General features: G+C 38.2%; 1 protein-coding gene across 1 annotated transcript in view; it reads right to left on the minus strand.

Annotated features, from left to right (window-relative positions):
- LOC115434524 (heterogeneous nuclear ribonucleoprotein L-like) overlaps positions 1–21421 on the minus strand; it is a 110703-nt gene that overhangs the window by 53505 nt on the left and 35777 nt on the right. Inside the window, 8 exon segments of the mRNA XM_030156517.1 lie at positions 425–476; positions 479–503; positions 4968–5068; positions 5071–5094; positions 5182–5291; positions 7531–7556; positions 7558–7601; positions 7604–7652. Of these exon segments, the coding sequence (XP_030012377.1) occupies positions 425–476; positions 479–503; positions 4968–5068; positions 5071–5094; positions 5182–5291; positions 7531–7556; positions 7558–7601; positions 7604–7652 (431 nt within the window).

Below are 21421 nucleotides of genomic sequence, written 5' to 3' on the forward strand. Positions count from 1 at the left end.
CATTGTTCCCATCCCAACGTGACAGCCAAGCTGACATATCACAGCAGCATCAACGCATAGATACCAATCAGCCAACAGACTGTTATCACTGCCAAGTGAGGTGGTAATAATACTCATCATCATTATAATGTAATATTATAATAAGATATATTATGCAGCAAGTGAACATTCAGCATTCAACGTTGATTTGTTGGAAGAAAGCAAAATGTGCCGCCATAGGATCTGAGTTACTTTACCAAGTACCAAATTGGGATGTCCAGAAAAGTAGGTCAGAAAATCTGTACAACTGCAGGTCTTGTTGGATGTTACTGGTCTGTGGTGGTCTAAGGAAGGACCACTGGATGTCATTCCATCTAGTGTGACTTTGCATACAGACACACATTTTCACATGTATAAAGCACTTTCTTTATGAAGGATATTCCACCATCGCCTGATTCCATTTCGTTTAAAAATGACGATCCTGAGCACATTGCCATGGGATTACACACTGTGTACAGAACATCCTGGGATAAAAAATGAGAAAAGACAATAAACATTCAGGCACATTAGAAAAGTCCTCGGTCCAGAAATTTTCTCAAACATCTGTCTTGCACTAAGCCTGTTCTAAAGTAGCTCTTAAATCACTCCGATGACATCAGACATAAAGGGCTGTCCACATCAAGTAACCAGTCAGCACTGATTCAGGGATTCAGCGAGACCCTAATCATCAGTCTGGTTTATTTTTAAATAAGTTTTATATTTTGCTTGCCTGATAATAGATGGATTTACCAGAAATTTCCAAAACAACATTAAAACATGGCATTTTTTTTACTTGCAAGCAGAGAACAGTTAGTTCATGTGACTTGAAATTGGTACTTCAATGTTTTAGATTTAGATACAGATTACAAATGGCCTACATCTGACTTTCCTGAGCAAGATGGAGCCTTTTACTGGATCATACCAGGGCTAGGCAACATGGCCCAAATACAGTACATTTACATTCTGACAATACATTTTGTGTACAGTAGCTTCTCTGCAAGGAACCAAAATAATATATCACACTTCATCACATTTGACTTACTGTCTTCTTTGATTCTGTATTCAAAATTATATATTTTATGATTATATGTGTTAGTTCCATCTTAAGTTGTTAGTAATTTAGTATATTGGATATAAATGTGTTGAAGATGGCAGTGCACATATTGTTTTGTAGATGTCATTTGTCTTGTTTGTTGTTTATATCTAAGATATTTTTATACACTTTATACTGTTGTTATTTGAATATAAAATTTTATATATAGGTGACATGGTGGTGCAGTGGATAGCACTGTATGTTCTCCCCCATGTTTGCGTGGGTTCTCTCCAGGTACTCCGGCTTTCTTCCACCATCCAAAGACAGCCTGAGATATGGTTAATTGGGTCACCCTAAAATTGCTCATAGGTGTGAATAGAGAGTGATAGGTTGATCCTCTGTATATGTTGGCCCTGCGATGAACTGGCCTTCACCAATAGGTAGCTGGGATAGGCTTACGTTCCACGTAATCCTAGTGAGGATAAAAGTGGGTTCAAAAGATGAATGAATGAATATTTTATATATATATCCTTTTACTTTTATACTTTTTGTCGTTTATTATTATCATTTTATTATTAAAGGTGGGGTGCCGAGATGTTTTCCTGGAGCATTTTTATCTATATTGCTTAAAATCCCCTCAAACCCAATTACAACCAATGAATTAAATGCTCTAACACAAAAATAAAAAAAAAAATTTCACCTGTGGAACGGACAGGACTGAAAAAACACCATCCAATCATTTTGAGCGCCAAATTGAAATGATTGAACAGTGATATGTCTATCAAACCTCAACTGCCATTTGTCCCTCCCCCCCCCCCTCTGCGTGTACCCCTCTTTGAGGATGAATACTGCGTTCTCAGAGGTTTGGAGCACTGGTGAAGGAAAGGAAACCAGAGCCAGAGCTTGGTTATATTAGTTACATTAGGATGTAAAGTTCACTAGCAAAATGTTTTGTCACTAACATAAATCACTAGGAAATGTAACATTAGTCAGATAGATATGAACTGGGGCTGTTCTGTAAGAGCGGGGGTGTTGGAAGAGACTGAATGAGGTATGCATGGATCCGCGAGCCGGAGCCCTCAGGCGGGGTTGAAGCCCGTGTATGGGGCCCAGAGCGGAGCGGGGCCGGAGCCGGGGCCGGAGCTGGGGACGGAGCCTCAGCTGGGGTTGGAGCCGGAGCAGGAGCAGGGGCCAGGCCGGAGCCAGGGTCTGAGCCCAAGTCGGGGCCGTACGGGCCAGAGCAGGGACGGAGCCGGAGCCAGAGCCTCAGCCAGCAAATAGTTGCTGTGCAACACTCGTGAGCCCTCAGGAACAAGCATTGCGCCTTCCGTACTCTGGTGGCGTGGCTTTGGAGGGCTGTCTGAAGAAAGGGGTTTGGACTTTTGAATTGAGTATTTTCAAAGGTAGCTTGCTCAAACCGTTTTTCTAAGATCTCAAACCCCACCTCTAATATCAATATTAATTAATTTTATTTATAATGCATTTTCATTCAGAGAATCTCAGAATGCTGCGGCAGAAAAGGGCAGATTTTAAAAATATCAAAACATCAAAAATTATAGGCTTTCTTAAATAGATACACTTTCAATTTAGCTTTTAAAAGAGTCCAGGCTCTGGTGTTTCTCTCAGCTCCACAGAAAGGCTGTTCCAAAGCTGAGGTGAAGCAGAACAGAAGGCTCTGTCCCCCATGGTTCAGAGCTTGGTGGTGGGAACATGAAGGAGGAGGCTGCTGGATGACCTGATGGGTGCGGGTGGAAGTTGGCTGCGAGATGAGCTCCTGTAGGTATGATGGGGCATGTCCAGTGATGCATTTGTGAGTGAGGAGCAGGATTTTATCATCAATCCAAACAGAAACAGGAGCCAGTGCAATGAATACAGAATAGGTGTAATGTGGTCATACTTTCTGGCTCGCATTAGGATTCTAGCTGCACTGTTCTGAATATATTGCAGCCTTTGCAACTCTTTGGCAGGAATCCCATAAAAGAGTCTATTGCAATAGTCCAAGCTTGAGGAGATGAAGACATAAAGAAGTTTTACTGCATCAGGAACGGTTAGGAGAGCGCGGAGTTAGACTATATTTTGAAGTAGAGCCCGACCAATATGGGATTTTTGGGGCTGATGCCGATACCGATATTGGGGCTAAAAAAAAACCGATATCCAATATATCGGTCAATATCCGATATTGGCCAATAGCGAATATATTACCGATATATGAAATAAGAAACACTGATCTACACAGGATATAATAATCTATATTAGATAATTGTGGAGAGGCGGATAAACAGTTGCATAAATCTTTGTTTATCTCACAAATATAATTTACAACAACTTTCAATGCAAACTATGCAATCACAAAATAATTAGAGCAAAAAATATTACTTACCACAACAATATGTTTTCACTCACAAATTTTAATGTGTCTGCTCAGGGTCTACAACTTCTTATGTGGACTAAGGGACTAATCTGAGCATGTGCAGAGTGAATTAGGTGAGTCCTAAGGTGTTCCTGATTGGAGCAATTACAAGAGTTACACTGACCTGTGGTTACAACTGTCCCCAGTCTCCCCTACACTATTAAACACGCAGGCCTGTCTGCAGATGAAACTGTTAGGCACACAGGAAGTGCACGGACATGGGTGGGTTGTGGGGGTCGGAGCGGGTGGGGGGGCAGGAGTGAAGTGAAACTAACTCACTTTAAAGTTCCTCTTATTCTCCGGGCAGCACACACACACAGGAGCAGTGAGCGACAGAATCTCCGCACAGCAAAAAAGTTAATATAGATTAATCGGATTAATCGTCGGGGTCTATTTTGGAGGTGATGAAATTAAGCTTTACACAGGTGCTTGATGTGTTCAGAGAAGATTTGGCTGAGAGTTGAACTGGACGCTGAGGTTTGTGACTGAGGCAGAGGAGAGGTTTATGACTTGACTGTCAAAAATGAGCTGTAATATGGATGAACACTGTTTCAGCTGGTGTGGAATAAAGGACAAGTTGTTTCTCATTTACAGATATGCCTTCTTCACATTTTTAACACATTTTTACCATTTTGCTAATTCAAATAATAATTAATGAAACTGAATGGAAGACGAGAATTGATAGATTAATTGCTAACAAAAATAATTGACAGATGCAACTCTAAATTCAACCTATTGAAAAATTTTTATTTAACTATTAGTGACTTAGCTGTAAACTCATCCAATCTGGCTCAGCAGAGGGTTTCTAACCATCAACTATGGATGGTCTGATAATCTCATCTGATATTCACATTTTAAGAATCTCTATTTTATCCAATATCTGATTAAAAATATAGATTTAAACAAGTGAAAAAGTAAGCAGAGTTTACTAATACCCTCACCTGGTTGCACAACACTTGCCCCTCCTGCTTATTATACCCTGCCTACCCAGGGATTCATTTGAGTCTTAACTTTCAATCTTTTGGAAACACATTTCAAAACTTTGTATTAAAAAAAAAAAAAAAAACATGTAAAGAACATGTGCGTGAAATTTGAAAAGAATCGGGTGAGGAGTGTCAGAGGAAATGGGATGGACAAAAATCTTGGATGGACGGAAGGACGGAATTCCTGGTATTCCTGGTTTATCTATATACCCCAACTGCCCCAGGGGCGTTGTTAATAAAAAGGTTCTCCTTATGACAGCGTCCTTCACTTGCATTGACAGCTCTTTGGACCTTATATTGAGAATTTCAGTGAACAGCTACCAATGCAAATTGGATACTTGAAAACCGCTCCAGACCTTCTATCTGCTTCATGAGTCACAGGCATACGAATACTGCTGAGCCTCTGACACCACAGCATCCGGTTACTGTTCCTGAGTGGGTTTTGATACAAATGTCTACATGAAACCAAAAATGCCCCTAATGTGTATCTTTTAATGTAAAAAATACAACTGTGTGTGTTTACCGTGGTGATGGGGATAGAGGGGGTTCTGTATGGACAGCAGGAGACCTTATTGCCACTGTTGGGATTATCAGCGTTGGTCGGCCTGGTGATTCTCTTGGATTGGAGTAATTAAAATATGCCTGTTGGCCTAATCAACACACATGAACAGATACAACATTTACATATTTACATACTGTACATTGTTTTTATCAGTGTGTTCAGTATGATTTGTAACCTGCAATGTACACTGGACTCCTTCGCTCCACAGAAACACAGCGGTCAGCACTTTCCACAGCAGAGAACTCCACCAGGGCCTGACGCTTGAATGGCAGCATCATCACATAACTGAGGCACACACAGAGAAAAAACACAAGACACTTTCTGATCAGTTAAGTCAGCTTAAATATAAGTGAGTTACTTACTACAGCTGCATTTTGGTATTAGCAAAACATGAAACATGAAAAAAGTCTATTTGTAGGAACACTTCATTCTTTATAGATTAGTGTCCCCTCTAATAAACATAAAAACACTACTATGGAAATAGAATTTAATTAGACAAGCAGCTGAGAGAACACTGAAATGTTGATAGGCGTTTAGGATACTTTCCAAATCACCTCTGAAGCTGTAGGAGGTTGGTGTGAAATGGAGAGAAAAGACTCTATATCCAGCCAATCAGGACCACCTGATTGGCTGAAGATTCAGTCACACTGGAGATGAAGATGCTCTAAAGCAGTGGTTTCTCAACTGGTCTGGCTTCAAGACCCACTATCACACCTCAATGACAAGCCTCAGCCCTAATTTATAACAGTTAACTTCTCAAAATGATTCATTAAAAGATGGTGTATTCTGAACCTGAGATAATACAGAAAATCACAGTATGCCAACACAGAAGACAAGTTGAACGATAAACCAGACTGAATTAAACACACTGAAGTTTTTGTCCTTGATGTAGGTCAAACCATTTCTGATGTAGTCATTGTCATACCTGAGTTTTACCAAGACATGAATAGAAACTTTTGGGTCTTCTTTCATGCTGTGAAATGTCTGGTGTTAATCAGCATTACAGTCCATTACCGCCACCTGTTTTGGGGAGTGGGAATGAGTGGCGCTCTGCTCTATAAAAAATAAAGCACAGGACTGTTTATTAACATTATTTTTTTTCCCAGGCAAAAGCCTGCAACCCACTGAAAACAGGTTTGTGACCCACTTTTGGGTCCAACCCACCAGCTGAGAACCACTACTCTAAAGGACGGATGTCAAACTCATTTTAAAAAGGGGCCACATTCGCCCAGTTTGACTTCAAATGGGTTGGACCAATAAAATAATAACATACAAGCAAAAAAGCAAGTGGGTCTTAAAATACACTGCACAAACACTTATTGCCCCTCCTGCTCGGACTGATACCCTGCCTACTCAGGGATTAATTTTGAATTTTAAATTAAAGATAACTGTAAACTCTGTGTGGAGTTGCATGTTCTCCCCGTGTCTGCGTGGGTTCTCTCCGGGTAACTACCGGCTTCCTCCCACTTCCAAAGACATGCACCTAATAGGTTAATTGGTTAATCTAAAATTGCCCATAGGTGTGAATGTGAGATGAGTGTTTGTCTCTATGTCCGCCCTGTGATGAACTGGCGACTTGTCCAGGGTGTACCCCGCCTTTGCCCCTATGTAGCGGGATAGGCTCCAAGCGACCCCATGACCCTAGTGAGGATAAAGTGGGTTCAGATAATGAATGAATGAATAACTGTAAACTAATTAAAATAAATTACTAACCATTTTGGGTACTGTTAGGTGAAACCAAGACACACCTTATTCTGCCCAAGTCTGAACTTTCAGTCTGACTCGGGTGAACATGTCTTCAAGAAATTGACAAATTTTCTGAAAAAAATCTGAAATTGAGCCATTAAACTATGTACTGCACCTCTCCTTGTGGTAAAGAACATGTATGTTGAATTTGAAAAAAAATCGGGTGAATAGCCTTCGAGAAATGGTTGGACAAATAGCCGGATAGATGGATTCCTGGTATTACTACATACACCCGCCCTCTGGGTGGCAGGGGTACAATAACCTATAAATAATGACAACTCCAAATTTCCTCTTTGTTTTCACGTAAAAAGTAAAATTTCAATATGAAAATGTTTATATTTACAATCTATCCTTTCACAAAAATGCAAATAACCTCAACAATCCATGAATTACCACAAATTAAAAAAAAAAAAAAAAAAAAGTTAAATTTCAATATTATGTCTCATTTCATCATTTACACATTACATTACACCTTACAGATCATCAGTGGATTTACAAAGATAGAAAACAGCATGTGGAACTGAAAAATATAGCAATTAACTTTACGATCAAAACAACTTCGATGCCACTGTCTTTGCAAATTCTCCCACGGGCCAGATTGAACCCTTTGAAGGGCCAGTTTTGGTCCATGGGCGTATATGTTTGACACCCCTGCTCTAAAGAATTCCTGATCCCCAAAACCCTGAACAGACTGACAGTAAAGACGAGGATGGACCTCAAGCTCTGACTCTTTCTTTCCTTTTTCTGTTTCTCCATTTCACAGTGAGGATTGTCCTACCAAATGGGTCCAAACTTCTCCAGGGCAATCGATTAGGTCGGCTTCCACCACCATCAGCCCACACAGACCCCCACATGGACCACAGGACTGGGGGATATACGATGGGAGTCCTCTCCATTATCCTGAACACACATACATTACATACTTTATACTTATACTATATATAACACAACAGAGAGCAGAATATCAACCAAACCCCCACCAAAAATGTTAATTCCAGTAACGTTCAATGAAAGTTTTCGATTATTATCAGTATTGATAATTATAACAACAAATGCTTTGGTCAAAGTCAAGGAGTCAAAGTCACTGACCACCTGTTATTTGAGGCTAAAGCTCCACAATTAGGTCACATAATGGCAGTGGAGAACATGAGCATTAACAGCTGAGCAACATGATGATGAGCATTGAAATGTGATTGAAAGATTAAAAAGATCAGGACTTAAGCTTGTTAAATCATACATTTCCCAAGGTGAACTGAATTTAGCTTGTTAGCTAATAAGTCAATCATGTATCAGGTCACATCAAATATCAATATTCAAGTCATTATTAAGTTTGTGTGCAGCAAAATATGATATTTGTTTCTAAAACACATCAACCCATAACAGACCCAGGACTATTTTTTGTTGGTGACTTCCAAATCCAAGTATTTTTCTATATTTAATTTACTGAAATTACTTGTACATAAAACACATGGAGCTGAAACAATTGACGACTCAAACTGATTTTCAAGTTTTGATTCCTTAACTTTCACTACAACTAAACACTGGTTTTGCTGTTGTGTGTATAGACAGACTATGTATTAATTTGCTTCTTTCTACAAAGAATTGCTCCTTGTGATGAATTGTTGAGAAAAGTTTTAGTTATACAAATTTCCCTTTAACGTTAAGACAAGATCCTAGTGATATAAAACATTTTAACTCCTTGAGAGCTCTTTAGGTAAAAAGGGTCATAAAAAAGAAAAAATGACCTTGATTTTGTTGATAACTAGTGCTCCCATCACTGCTCAGAATGGTGATAAATTATGCAAGGCCTGTGGTGGGTCGTGGGTGGATCATCTCCAGTTTACATGGCATGAACAGTCATTTATCTAAACAGTCAGCAGCTACATTCTGAGACAAAAATAGAAATCACTCAGTCTAAAACTCAAACTGAAATAAAAAGCAGTGTTGACCTGCAGAAACCACCACTGAGAAACAATGAGGCTTTTTGAGTTAAGTCACTTATGAGTAACTGTCACAAATCACTTACTTCACCAAATGTTCATCAAATGCACATTATCACATTATCTCTCAGATATTCACTTCATTAATCTGTCCTCTTTCCTGTTCATCTCATTCTTCTGTCACCCACCACTTCCCCATCGCTGCTCTTTGTACTATTCTTTCACACTGACATGTCATTTAGTGTATTTATAGAGGAAAAGGGCTCATCAGTGTTTGGGCCATGAGACAAACTTCTTCCCCTGCTGACAAGGCTGTTGCACATTGCAATATTTCTGTGAAAATATGCATTTTCTTCCTCCACTATCCACTACCCTTATAAAACCATTAAGGCAGTTTCATAATAAGTTTATTAATTATACACTGGAAAAGTCATAAATAAACACTCATAAAGTACCTAAAATACAGATGTTGCAACCCTCTGCTCATACCCCAAATCCACAAAGAATGGACTGCCCCCGAATAATACTGCTGTTCCATTTTAAGGACCTATTCACAAAAGATTTTTGCAGGTGCAACATTTTTTTTTTTACCTTAAAGCAATTGACCCTTGTTTTGTGCTAAAGTTTTTGTGCCTGTATCCTCATTGAGAATGGGGGTAATCGAGGCATTCAGGCAGTGAATCAAACAAATATCCCTGAAATGTATGTATGGAGAACTTAAGGAGCCATCTTGGTCCACATTCCATGCATATTCTCTGAATATCTATAAAACATATAGAAAAAGCAGAGATAACAGAATCCAGACCCCAATGGAAATATTTATCAAAAATATATCTAAGCTGAAATTAAAGCTGAAATAATCAATCAATTTATCGCCTTGAATTAATTTTTTAAAATGTATATATTCAATTACATTTTTCCTGAATCAAAGCTTTGTTTCTTGAATTTCGCTGCCCCTAAACACTGGTTCTGTTGTTCTGTTTTACACAGAGGCTTATTGTGACGACTTAATCCATTAAACTTTGAAGCTTTCACACAAGCTTTACAAATATTTGTCTTTATTTTTTTCAGTTGTATGTTCCTTCCATGTTAAGTTGTTAGTTGGATCCAAATGTGTTGAAGACTGCAGTGCACATATTGTTTGTAGATGTCATTTCACTTGTTTGTGTTTGTTTATATCTATAGATAGTTTTATACATACTTTTATACTGTTGTTTTTAATTCTATATAAATATTTTTTTCAATGTTGAAAAAATCCTCTGTTTCAGGTGGTATTGGAATAAAGGACAAGTTGGTTTGTCACTTTCAAACATGTCTGTTTAACATTTTTACAATTCTTTTCCCCAACTGAAATAATCGTTTAATCAAATCAAAGAAAATATTCAATAGATTAATCGATTACAAAAATAATCACTAGCTGCAGCTCTAGTATAATTGGATGTTCCAAAGTTGAACCAGAATCAGCTGTTTCTTCAGTTTTTTCCTGTGTGACATTTGCTGTGCCCTCTAGCCTGGCTTTGAAGGAGGACTGAAGTCGTTATCAGTGCAATGTTATTGTGTTTGTTGTTATTTACAAAAAAGCACACTATGATTTTATTCCTTCATCACTGCTGATTGAGCACTGCTGTCACTTTCAGACATGTCTTTTCACATTTTTACTTTTTTTTTGCCTATTCAAATCATCCTTTAATCAAAACAAATCAAAGAAATTAATCAATTGACTAACCAATTATAGAAATAACCAACAGCTGCAGCTCTAGTTGAAATGTCTATCTTGAACAACAAACCCACAGACAGACAGACAGACACATGCAGGACACATGCAAAATAAACAGTACACTACAACAAAATTCTGCTGCATGACTTTCAAACACAGCATAAAAAATAATATGGTTGTCAAATATTCAATCTCAAATATACAAAGTGCTGTGTGTTGTAAAAAGTGCTGTGTGTATAGCACTCCTAAATAGACAGACATGCAGGCATCATGTGGTGAAAACACACACCACAGGCTTTTCCAAGCTCTATTAATTACTGAGCCTTAAGTTTCCACACAAAAAAAAGCTCATTACTTCATATAACAACTTAATTACACTGAGCATGCAACTGCCTTATGTCTATAATATAGATGCATCTCATTTCATTTCAAGAGAAATGTGTGTCTTGCATTTCCTTCATCTTATATCCCTGTGTGCATTCATATTCAAAGGCAGCAGTGCACTCTGAAAATATCCTCAATGTGCGTGTGGGCTGCAGCCTGCAGAATGAAGTCTGCCCACTGAACAGCTGCCATCTTCTCACTGCTCTGAGGATGACATGTACTCACACTCTGAACCATCAGTTCACACACAAACACAGCCAACACTTCACAGTGTACATCAACAGGAATTTAAAAGCCGCTACCTCATTAATATAAGGCCAATAGGGTAAAGAGTTGTGCAATATACTGTGTTGTATTCAGTGTTGTGAAAGGAGAAATGGGTTATTAACAGAAACAGAAACTAAACAACAAAACCCTGGGAGAGTCAGTCAGAGTCTGATGAGTGAAGATTGGTGATCAGTGAAGTCCGGGTATGGTAAGTGGGATGACAATAATCCAGCACTGCATGCGGCAGAGACGAGCCTTTTATATAGGTCTGATGATGTGACACTGCAGCCGTGCAGCGTGGAACAGGTGAATGAAGTGACGTCTGATTGGAGAGGGAGGGGTCAGTGGCCACGCTGAAATGGCCATGACATGTTGCATGACTAGCAAATCCAAAGCATCATGTCACCACCAAGTGCAGATTCAAAGTCACGATGAGCATTTTGTAACAGTGTCAAAACATTAAATCAGGTTCATGAAAAGATGCATCAGCGACAGTGAAACTGACTGGGAAATCTGTCTTTAACACTGAACTACAGTAATTTGATTAGACTGTTGTTTCTTGGCATTTTGCACTGTGAAGTGTTGTGTGGTTTAGAGCTGCAGCTACGGATTGTTTTGGTAATTGATTAATCTATCGATGATTTACTTGATTTGATGACATGAATATTTAAATGGGTGAAAAAATAGTAGCAATGTGAAAAAATCATGTTTGAAAATGACAAACAACTTTTTCTCTATTCCAGAACCAGCTGAAACAACAACCACAAAACATAATAAAAAAAGTTAAAGAATAAATAAAAAATACAGAAATAACAACAACAACCATAATGACAGTATAGAAGTATATTAGGGGTGAACGATTCCTCGAGTTATTCGAGTACCTCGATTACAAAAAAAAATGGTCGAGGAATTTTCTCTGCCTCGAGGATTTGCTTATTTAATTGTAAAACTCAAAGCATGGCATTTCGCACGGAGTACTTAATGGGGCACAACGCGCTCACGTTACTCACGCAAGGAAGGTGACTGAGGACGCGGAAGTGTTTGGATAAAGCAGCGGGAAGATGGAAGAGGCGAGCATAGACAGGAATAGACGTGAATACAGCAATGATGACAAAAGACAAAAAAAAAAAAAAACACTATAAAAAAAACAAAATGTTGGAAGTGTGGAAGCATTTCAGACTGAAATCAAGGGTGAATGCCGTGTCATGTATCCGTTGTAACACGGCCCTTCCATACCACAACAGCACATTTGTGATGTAGCATCTTCTCATAAGACACCCAGAATAGAGTGGAGGAGCCCAGATAAAATAAAATTAATGTAGGGCAAATCAATGAGATTAACGTTAATGTACCTTACTAACATAACATTAGCCCTGCGGAGGGCTAGGTTTTCTGTTAATTGTGGCTACTGTTGAATGTGTGGCTAGTTTATTACGATTGTGACAAGCAGAGATTAGGCAGCGAGTTGTGCGCCCGTGATTTAAACGGTTTAATTTCCCAAAAGCACGGGCAAACTGGTGCACAAGTTGGTGAAAGTTTTCTCTTACCTTGTCACAGCCAAATTTTGGCAAAATCCAACTACTTCTTGCAAAAATGAAGCAAATCGTCAATTAACTGGACGTGTGTGTGTGTGTGGGGGTTATAGGTTATGAGACTGATAAGGTGGGAGGCCATTGCCTTGATTCTCCTGAATATAGCAGAAATGTGTCAACTGTCATGCATGGACTTGTCCAAGTTCCTGTTCAATGTTCTTGCCTCTTATATGCCACAACGCATTCCTGTATGTCTAAACTGTAAATTCTGAAACTTACAGCTGCCAAAGTTGAGTTGCACAACGGCAATGTTTATGCCTTTTTTTTTTGACATTTATTAATGCCTTATACTTTTGATACTTGCAAGAAATACTAAGTTGAAAGTATAATTGTAGTTATTTTATTTGTGTTTTCTTTCTTTTTATTTGTATTTGCAATTGCCTCTCTGGAAATGTTTCTAATCAAGAAATACATTTTGTTGTATATGCCCAATATGAATGTAAGAAATAAACTGTTAATTATCCCCCCCCAAAAAAAGGAAACCAATTGGTTTTTCATTATTAGGTGAAATACCTTATTTCCTCTTGCGTATTTAGAATTGTTCTTTAATCAAGCAAAAAAAAAATTTCAGTAGAATACTCAAAACTAAAATATTTGACAGCTGCAGCTGCAAACAAGTCAAATGACATCTACACACAATATGTGCACTGCAGTCTTTAACACAACAACAGTGGAACCAATGTATAGCGGTAGCGAATAACGGAAACAAAGCTTCAGGAAAATTATAACTGAATATTTATTTAATTGATCATTTTGATTAATCATTTCAGCTGTATTGAAAGACCCCATTCAGAACATGCATCTCTGACATACCTATCCTGAGAGTGCCTGTCCACACCTGACATTAAATTAAGAGGTAAATATTTAGAGAAAAATACGACAGCGTATTAGGGCCACATAGGAAAATAAAAAGGCTTGTCACTACGAGAATAAAGTCATTATTTAACGAGAATAAAGTTGTTAATTAACGAGAATAAGTCGTTAATTAACGAGAATAAAAGTCATTATTTAACGAGAATAAAGCTGTTAATTAACGAGAATAAGTCCGTTATTTAACGAGAATGAAGTCATTATTTAACGAGAATAAAGTCGTACTTTTACAAGTTTACAGTCGTAATATTTGAAAATTTGGCAGAGTTTCCAGCTTTACAGTGAATGCAACAAGCAAAGCAGCAATTCTCACCGCCTGCTGGACCGACAGACCAGGTAATGCACCAGCTACATTGTCCTCTAAAGTCATCTAGGTCTACTAAATAAACACTTTCCAAACTTTATGAAATAAATGTCAGACTTTGATCGCTGGACGTTATCCCCAAAAAGTTTTACCACTACGTTTATTGACACGAGTGCTAGCTAGCTTCAGTGGTTTAAGCCGAAATTCAATCAAGAACACATCTAAACCAAAGACTGTAAATGTGTTCTTCCTTAAACAATCATGATCTAAACGTAATCTCTTTTTTATTATTTTTGTTTACATCCATGCGCCGACTTTTTTGGCCTGAGGTAGTGGCAGCATCCGGCGGCCCATTTCCCATGTTGGAGAAGAGCATCATACAGTAATAAGCATGATATTGGTAAGTTATAGGACTTGTGACCCCAAAAAATCCATTTAATTTTAACATAAGATTGTTTACATTATTTATGTCATTTTGTTTACAGGGCCAGGATGACTGAGACTATTCCTGATATTGTGGCTTTTTTGAGAGGCCGTCATGTCTCAGAGGAAGCCATCAATTGGATTGAAGACCAAAAAGTAGTGTGAAATGCATTTTGTTCTATCTTGCAAGTATAACATAGGGTTTATTATTGTTCATTTAGACTGTGCATTTCATGGGAGCTTTAGACTAATATTGTTTACCTGCTCTTGGTGTAAAATCTTGCTACAGATGTTTTGTCACTCACAGAAAGTCTTGTGATTCTCTCCCCACATTCAAATCGAGACTCAAAACTCACCTTTTTAGAAAAGCCTACCCCCCATAATTCTACTCTCCATTTTACATCTTCATTTCTATATATATAGTAAATATTCTTTTATCTGTTTATTTCTTTGTATTTATGGATTGTCTGTTTATCTTGTTGTACAGTGTCCTTGGGTGTCTTGACAGGTGCTTATAAATAAAATATATGATTAATAATAATAATAATAATAATAATTGGGGAATATTTTGCACTCTTATGTGAGATATTTCTGCCTATTCTCTCAGCTTTTATGTTATCCCTAACACATTCCTGCTTCTGTTACACTGCCTGCAGATCGACAGGGAAGTCATTTTGCTGATGGAAGATGCAGAGTTGGAGAAATACCTGCCCTCATATGGAGACAGAATTGCACTGGTCAATTTCTGCAAATCCCAATCACACTCCAACAAAAGCAGGGACTTTTTGAAAAAAATAAGGGACAAACTTAAAATGAGAAAGCAAACTGATGATAGGAAGCGAAAACCGAAATATCCAACAGAACCAAAAGAAGTGCTAAACAGTCTATGCGAGCAATTGAGATAGGCTGGATTCATACTGAAAACAATGTAAGTAACAAGTTAGAGCAAAACAAGGAGGGGGAACAAGAAAGGTGACCGTTAACACCAAGGTAGGTTTTGGGAAATTCTTAATCAAGGGAAAGAATTGTTTTTCCCAAGGGAACGTCTAACAAAGGTCCTCAGAGTGATTTTGAATTTGATCTTTGGGATTTTAAACAGAACTCACTTCCTTCTGATATTACTGTAGAAGAATATACAATGCAGTGAAGCTGCCAAATCTGAGGTTTTACCTGGCAACACAATGAAAAACAGTGAGTGTGGATGATGAAAGTGATGATGACACACTCATTAGGGAGATGAAGAGGAACCAGTGAATGAAATCATAGTTCTGATAAATACCAGCAGCAACAATCTGTAAAAGTGCTTCCAGAGGTTTTCATTGTTTCAGAGGACATGAGTACTTGGTCTTCAGTCAATACCCAAAACTATAGTGTTTCTACTGATTTAGCTTTTGTCATTAATAATTCCATGGCCTTCACTGGTAATATACCAGACTATGCTAATAGTGTTTCAGATTGAAAGCAGACAACTCTGACCCTGAGATTACTTTTGGTCCAACCCAAACAATAACGAGGACTCCCTCAGTGACAAACCTCATTTATCAGAGTGATGATTTGCCTCCAACCTGTCCACACAGCATCACACATGAAGTAACTTTGGTGTTACACTATGCAAACACCTTCAGTGAAATCATTGAGGCTTTTTAAGACAATGACATTTTGAACAAAACAAAAGTGCAGCGCATCCTCCTTGACCACGCTTTAGAGAATGGTAGTGTTCAGGTTTATTTAGAGATGTCTACACTAGCTTCTGGACAGTTTTATGAATGCTGCCACTCTTGAAACAACATTTAAAGTGCCTTTTCTTAGACATGATTTTACAGCAGTAACATGGAAAGCAATTGGTAGGATATTTGTCAAGGGGTTTCAGGATTGTGTGTACCTGCCCCTGAAACTTGCCCCACCTTTTCTAGGAGAAATGTTTTTGTGGAGAGTTTACAGTGACCTAAACAAACGTTTTTCTTGACTTTTTAACCTCCACCAAGCAAGATGTGATCAGAAAGGCGCTTGAGGACTTTGAGTCTGTGGATGCTGATGGACCTCCTTGATGTGCTTAACAACTATGAATGTAGAAAAATGGTCACATCAGAAAATTTCCCAGAAGTCTTGGCTGAATTATCTCTCAAAGAACTAGTACAAAGCCAGTGTTTGTAATCGACTGCTGGAGAGAGATTTTACAGCCACAAGTGCAGCTCAACTTTGAGAAACTGAATGAAATGTACAATGAACAAAACCTACACCCAAGAAAGTAGGTGATAGGTTGCGCTTTCCCAGCACAATGACCCCAAAAGAAACAGAATGTGCAAAATACTTGACAAATGCATCAAGGAACTTATTGAAGAAAGACTGGGGAAGTTTCTGAGGTTCTGTACAGGTTCAGATTTATTGATTTCTGCTTTTATTGAAGTTGAGTTTATTACTCAGACCAGTTTCACACACAGACCCATGGGGCATACATGTGTATCCATATTGCAGTTGTCTGACACATATGATAATTTTCCAGATTTCCACAGTGAGTTTAACGCTGTTCTGGACAGTAACATCTAGACAATGGATATTGTGTAGATAACACAAATAAACAGACATACAGTTATATCTCAGTTTTCATTCAGGTAAATCAGTTATCTTTCAGGTAGAACAGTTGTGAAATTCAATTATAATGACGTGCATTGAAAGTTTTTTCTATTGACATGTGAAATGCCTATTTATGTTAAATCTTTTGTATTTTTGTTTTTTTCTATTCTATTTTGTCAGTGTTACTTGACCTGTATACTTGAAACTATGTTACTGTGTAATGCCAGGGATTTTGATGTCTCCGGTACATCTTTTGTATTTCTGTGAAGATGTTACATTAGTAACAGTTCAATGTTTGAAACAAATTTATTAGAAAACATGGCAAACATAAATCAGTGTTTCATATAACATTCAGAGCAATAAATGCTGAGTGAAATGAAATGTTTTGGTCATTTTTGCAAAAAACTACAGTAGCCTAAAGCTACTTACTACTAATTTCCAGTAGAGTACAACAACAAAACAAAAAATTACCTACATTTGGGCCTTACCTATTTTGTAGGAGTAAAAAACCATAAGTTGTTCAAATATTGTCATGTATTTCACTTCTTAGACATAAGTACAGTTCTGCAGCTGTGGATGCATCCACTAGAGCATCCCAACCATGTTCTTCATAGAGAGTGCAAGTTCAAAAAACAGTTTCATCACAGGGGTATTGTCCTTTAGGTGTGCACTCCCCTCCTTGCATTCACTGTCTCCTCTGGAATGACAGGCTGCGCTTGTCCTCTCTGCCATAAAGTTGTGGCACAGTGTACATGAGGAACGGGTCTTCCTCCAAGCATCCAAACCAGGTCTCGTTGTTATGCGGTGAGAAGTCCAGGTTCTGACCACTCCATCCAACTCTCCTGAATGACAATATGTACCACATTTAAATTTAAGAAGCAGTAGCCTATTTATTATTAGGTTAGTGCATATATATGGCCTTCTTCATGCATATTAATATAAACTATATATATTGTATACTAAAAAATCACCTGTATTATATTAAGAAAACAGAACTGCATCAAGTTCTTGTCCAAGAAGTCACCAGTAAAGTGTGCATCTTCTCTTAGAGTTTGAAAGGCGTCCATCCAAAACTGGATGCATTGTTTATGCAGGACACCCCATGACTCTATAACGTTGATTGGCAGTGCGCATCCGTATATGAAACTTTGGTCTCCTGCACATACATCAGTGTGATTTCTACGCAGGAACCGCTGGCATGTCTCGGACGTATGCATTTTCCATACCTGGATCAGCCCGGAGTCTTTGAGGACAGCCTCCAAGGCGAGTCACTGTTTTATAAAGTAATAATACAGTAATCTGCAGTTACTTTTGGGTCACTGTTGGTGACATAGGCCTCCATCCATATGATATGATGGCTAAAGCCATCAATACAGCCATTGTTAGCAATACCATACGGCTTCAACTTGTCATAGGAATCCAAATGCCACAGTACGTTTGGCCCTCTTACCTGTACTGTCTACGCCAACGCGCCGTCCTTCTCCACAGGTCAACCCCCATCTGATCCAAAACTCGGAGTAGAATCCTCCACAGTTTCTTGAGAAACACAAACCTCTCTGTACAGCTTCGCTGTGGTGAACCAACTAATAGCTCTGCGCCGTCCGCTTCCAGTCAGTTCCTTCTCCACAAAAGAGGCAATTTCTCCAAATCAGTTCAGTTCTTACAACGAAACAAACCTAAACATTTGCAAATTCCGCTTCCAAGTCCCTTAGACTAATGGATAATGTGGTTGATGTGGCCTAATAGGTTCAGTATGTTCGCTGTGAGTAAAACCCCAAATGAAAGTATAACTTTAACAAAATGTTCCACGTTATTCTCGTTAAATAATGACTTTATTCTCGTTAAATAAGGACTTTATTCTCGTAAATAAGGACTTTATTCTTGTTAAATAAGGACTTTATTCTCGTTAAATAATGAGTTTTTTAAAACTACAACTTTATTCTCGTTAATTAAGGACTTTATTCTCGTAGTGACAAGCGTCTTTATTTTCTTATGTGGCCTTAACATGCCGTCATAGAAAAAAGCTATACTGTGATTTCTGTGAAAAATATTGTGATTAGAATTTGAGTCAAATCACATCACATCAACTCAAATACAACCTAATCCTAGCATCAAAAATACAAAAACACATTCCATAGTACTACTCTCTGTTCACACACATTCTTCAATTAGATCTTAATCCTCCTACTGTAAATCTGGACCTGTACTTGCAGATGTCCCTCAATGGATTGATGGGAATTGAATGTATATCCTGAGCGTGTTAACACCTGGCATTAGAGCTGATGTATGAGAATTGAAATGCAGCCTGTAAGACATGGTGAACACTGGATTCCATGTATTTATACAACTCTTACTGGTCTTATGGACTCCTGGATCACCTCATGCTCGTCTTTCCTGTTTGAACGCCTCCAAACCATGCTCAACAAACTTAATTACGTTTCTCCTAACCTAAAATCTAATTTACTCTTTGTATTTTCCATGATGAGGGTTTGTGGCATGACACGCAAATGATTGTTAAGCTAAAAGAGGAAAGTATTGACTATTTAATGAGAACTGAGACCAGGTTAGACCATGAAGATGTGCAGAAATGCACACGTACTGTGATACCTTGAGTTCATTTCAGAGCTTGGACTTTGTACTTTTACTGTAGTAAACAAGTAAATAGAAGTAAAGCATGTACAGATTTGTCATCTCTAATATACATTAACTGTCTGTTACTGTCATATGCAAAGTAAGTTTGGTTGAAAAATCATTGATTCAAGGTAAACAAACTTCAGAGTCTTGATGTTTGTTCAAACTCTTCAGTAAATGATTGAAGTGAAACCTACAGATTCAGTCTGATCAGAAGTTAATAAGACGCATAACTAATTAAACGCATCAGTGATTCACTAAGGGTGACAGGGTGGTGCAGTGGTTAATACTATCAAGAAGTCCTGGGTTCAGTTCCCCTTTCTGTGGCAGAGTTTGAATGCTCTCCCCATTTCTGTGTGGGCTCTCTCCAGGTTCTCTGGCTTCCTCCCACTGTCCAAAGATATGCACTAGTACAGGGGTGTCCAAACTTTTTTTAAAGAGGGCCAGATCTATAATGGGGACATTGCCAGGGGCCAGTGGTCCCTTCAGACATTTTTTAAAACAGAAAAATTGACATATAAATGCGCTGTTCTACAACAATTGTATTTCATTGTCACAATATCATTTTTTTAAATGGCATGTAACCAAATCTAAGCCACTCAGGTGTGAACAAATAGAAAAAAAAAAAAACAAAACAAAAAACATTTTGCCTTCCTTTCACATCTGGAACAGATAACATAGACCTGTATAGAGTATCTTAAACTTCCAAGAACGTGATAAAATCTTAACCCCACATTCATTTTAAACATGACTTATATGAGTAATCATTACTCATATATTACTCAGTAATGTAAAGTCTGTTAACGTTCAAGATGAAAACATATGACTCTTACTCTTGTCTTTCACAAAATCATTCAGAAAGTAATATTTTGTGTCACATCTACAAGTACATAACCCAGCAGTTAGAGGCAACTAACCTGGCAACTTGGTAGCCTGCCCTGGTTGGTGAATTCATTGAACTCACAGGTTCACATGAAGAGTCACTGTTTGTGGTTTAAAGCAGCTTGAAATTGCGTCACTTTTTCGGAGCGCTCACGCATCCCTGCATAGCTTGTCGTATGCGTTAGCATGTTTTGTCTGCTCGTGTCTCTTTACATTGGAATTCTTAAACAAGGCAACAATCTCTCGACAATTAGGCAACACAATCACCTCGATTTTTTACATATAAATGCACTGTTCTAACAACAATTGTATTTTCATTGTCACAATATCATTTTTTTAAATGGCAATGTAACCAAATCTAAGCCACTCAGGAGTGAACAAATAGAAAAAAAAAACAAAAAAAAAACAATTCTGCCTTCCTTTCACATCTGGAGACAGATAACATAGAACAAACTGTATAGAGTATCTTAAACTTCCAAGAACTTGATAAAAATCTTAACCCCACATTTATTTTAAACATGACTTATATGAGTAATCATTACTCATATATTACTCAGTAATGCAAAGTCTGTTAACGTTTAAGATGAAAACATATGACTCTTACTCTTGTCTTTCACAAAATCATTCAGAAAGTAATATTTTGTGTCACATCTACAAGTACATAACACCAGCAGTTAGAGGCAACGATAGGCGTCCATACACTGTGCGATTATTTCGATCGTGCACGCAGCTCCATCTCAAACTGTGCGAATCAGTCGTACAGTCAGGCTCACAATTCCTGTTCTCACACTGTACGGACCGACGCTCGTATGCGACCTGACTGCTCCACTGTAGGACCATACACCACAGACGCACCACACTTCGAGTGTTGTATCCGGAAATACAACGTTAAAATACCAGGAATCCGTAAAAGTGCATAGACGATTGTGTATTGGCGTGAGCCACGAAATGGTAGTGCTAAACAAAAACCAACGAGCTGCTTTGGTATATGTGCCATTATCTGCGGGGGAATCAAAAAGAAGAAAAGACACGATGTGTTCGGTGCAGGCATTGGTTGGCCAGACTTGACAGTATGGGGCTGTCAT

The sequence above is a fragment of the Sphaeramia orbicularis genome, chromosome 15 (genome assembly GCF_902148855.1).
Source record: "Sphaeramia orbicularis chromosome 15, fSphaOr1.1, whole genome shotgun sequence".
In the NCBI taxonomy this organism is placed as follows: Eukaryota; Metazoa; Chordata; class Actinopteri; order Kurtiformes; family Apogonidae; genus Sphaeramia; species Sphaeramia orbicularis.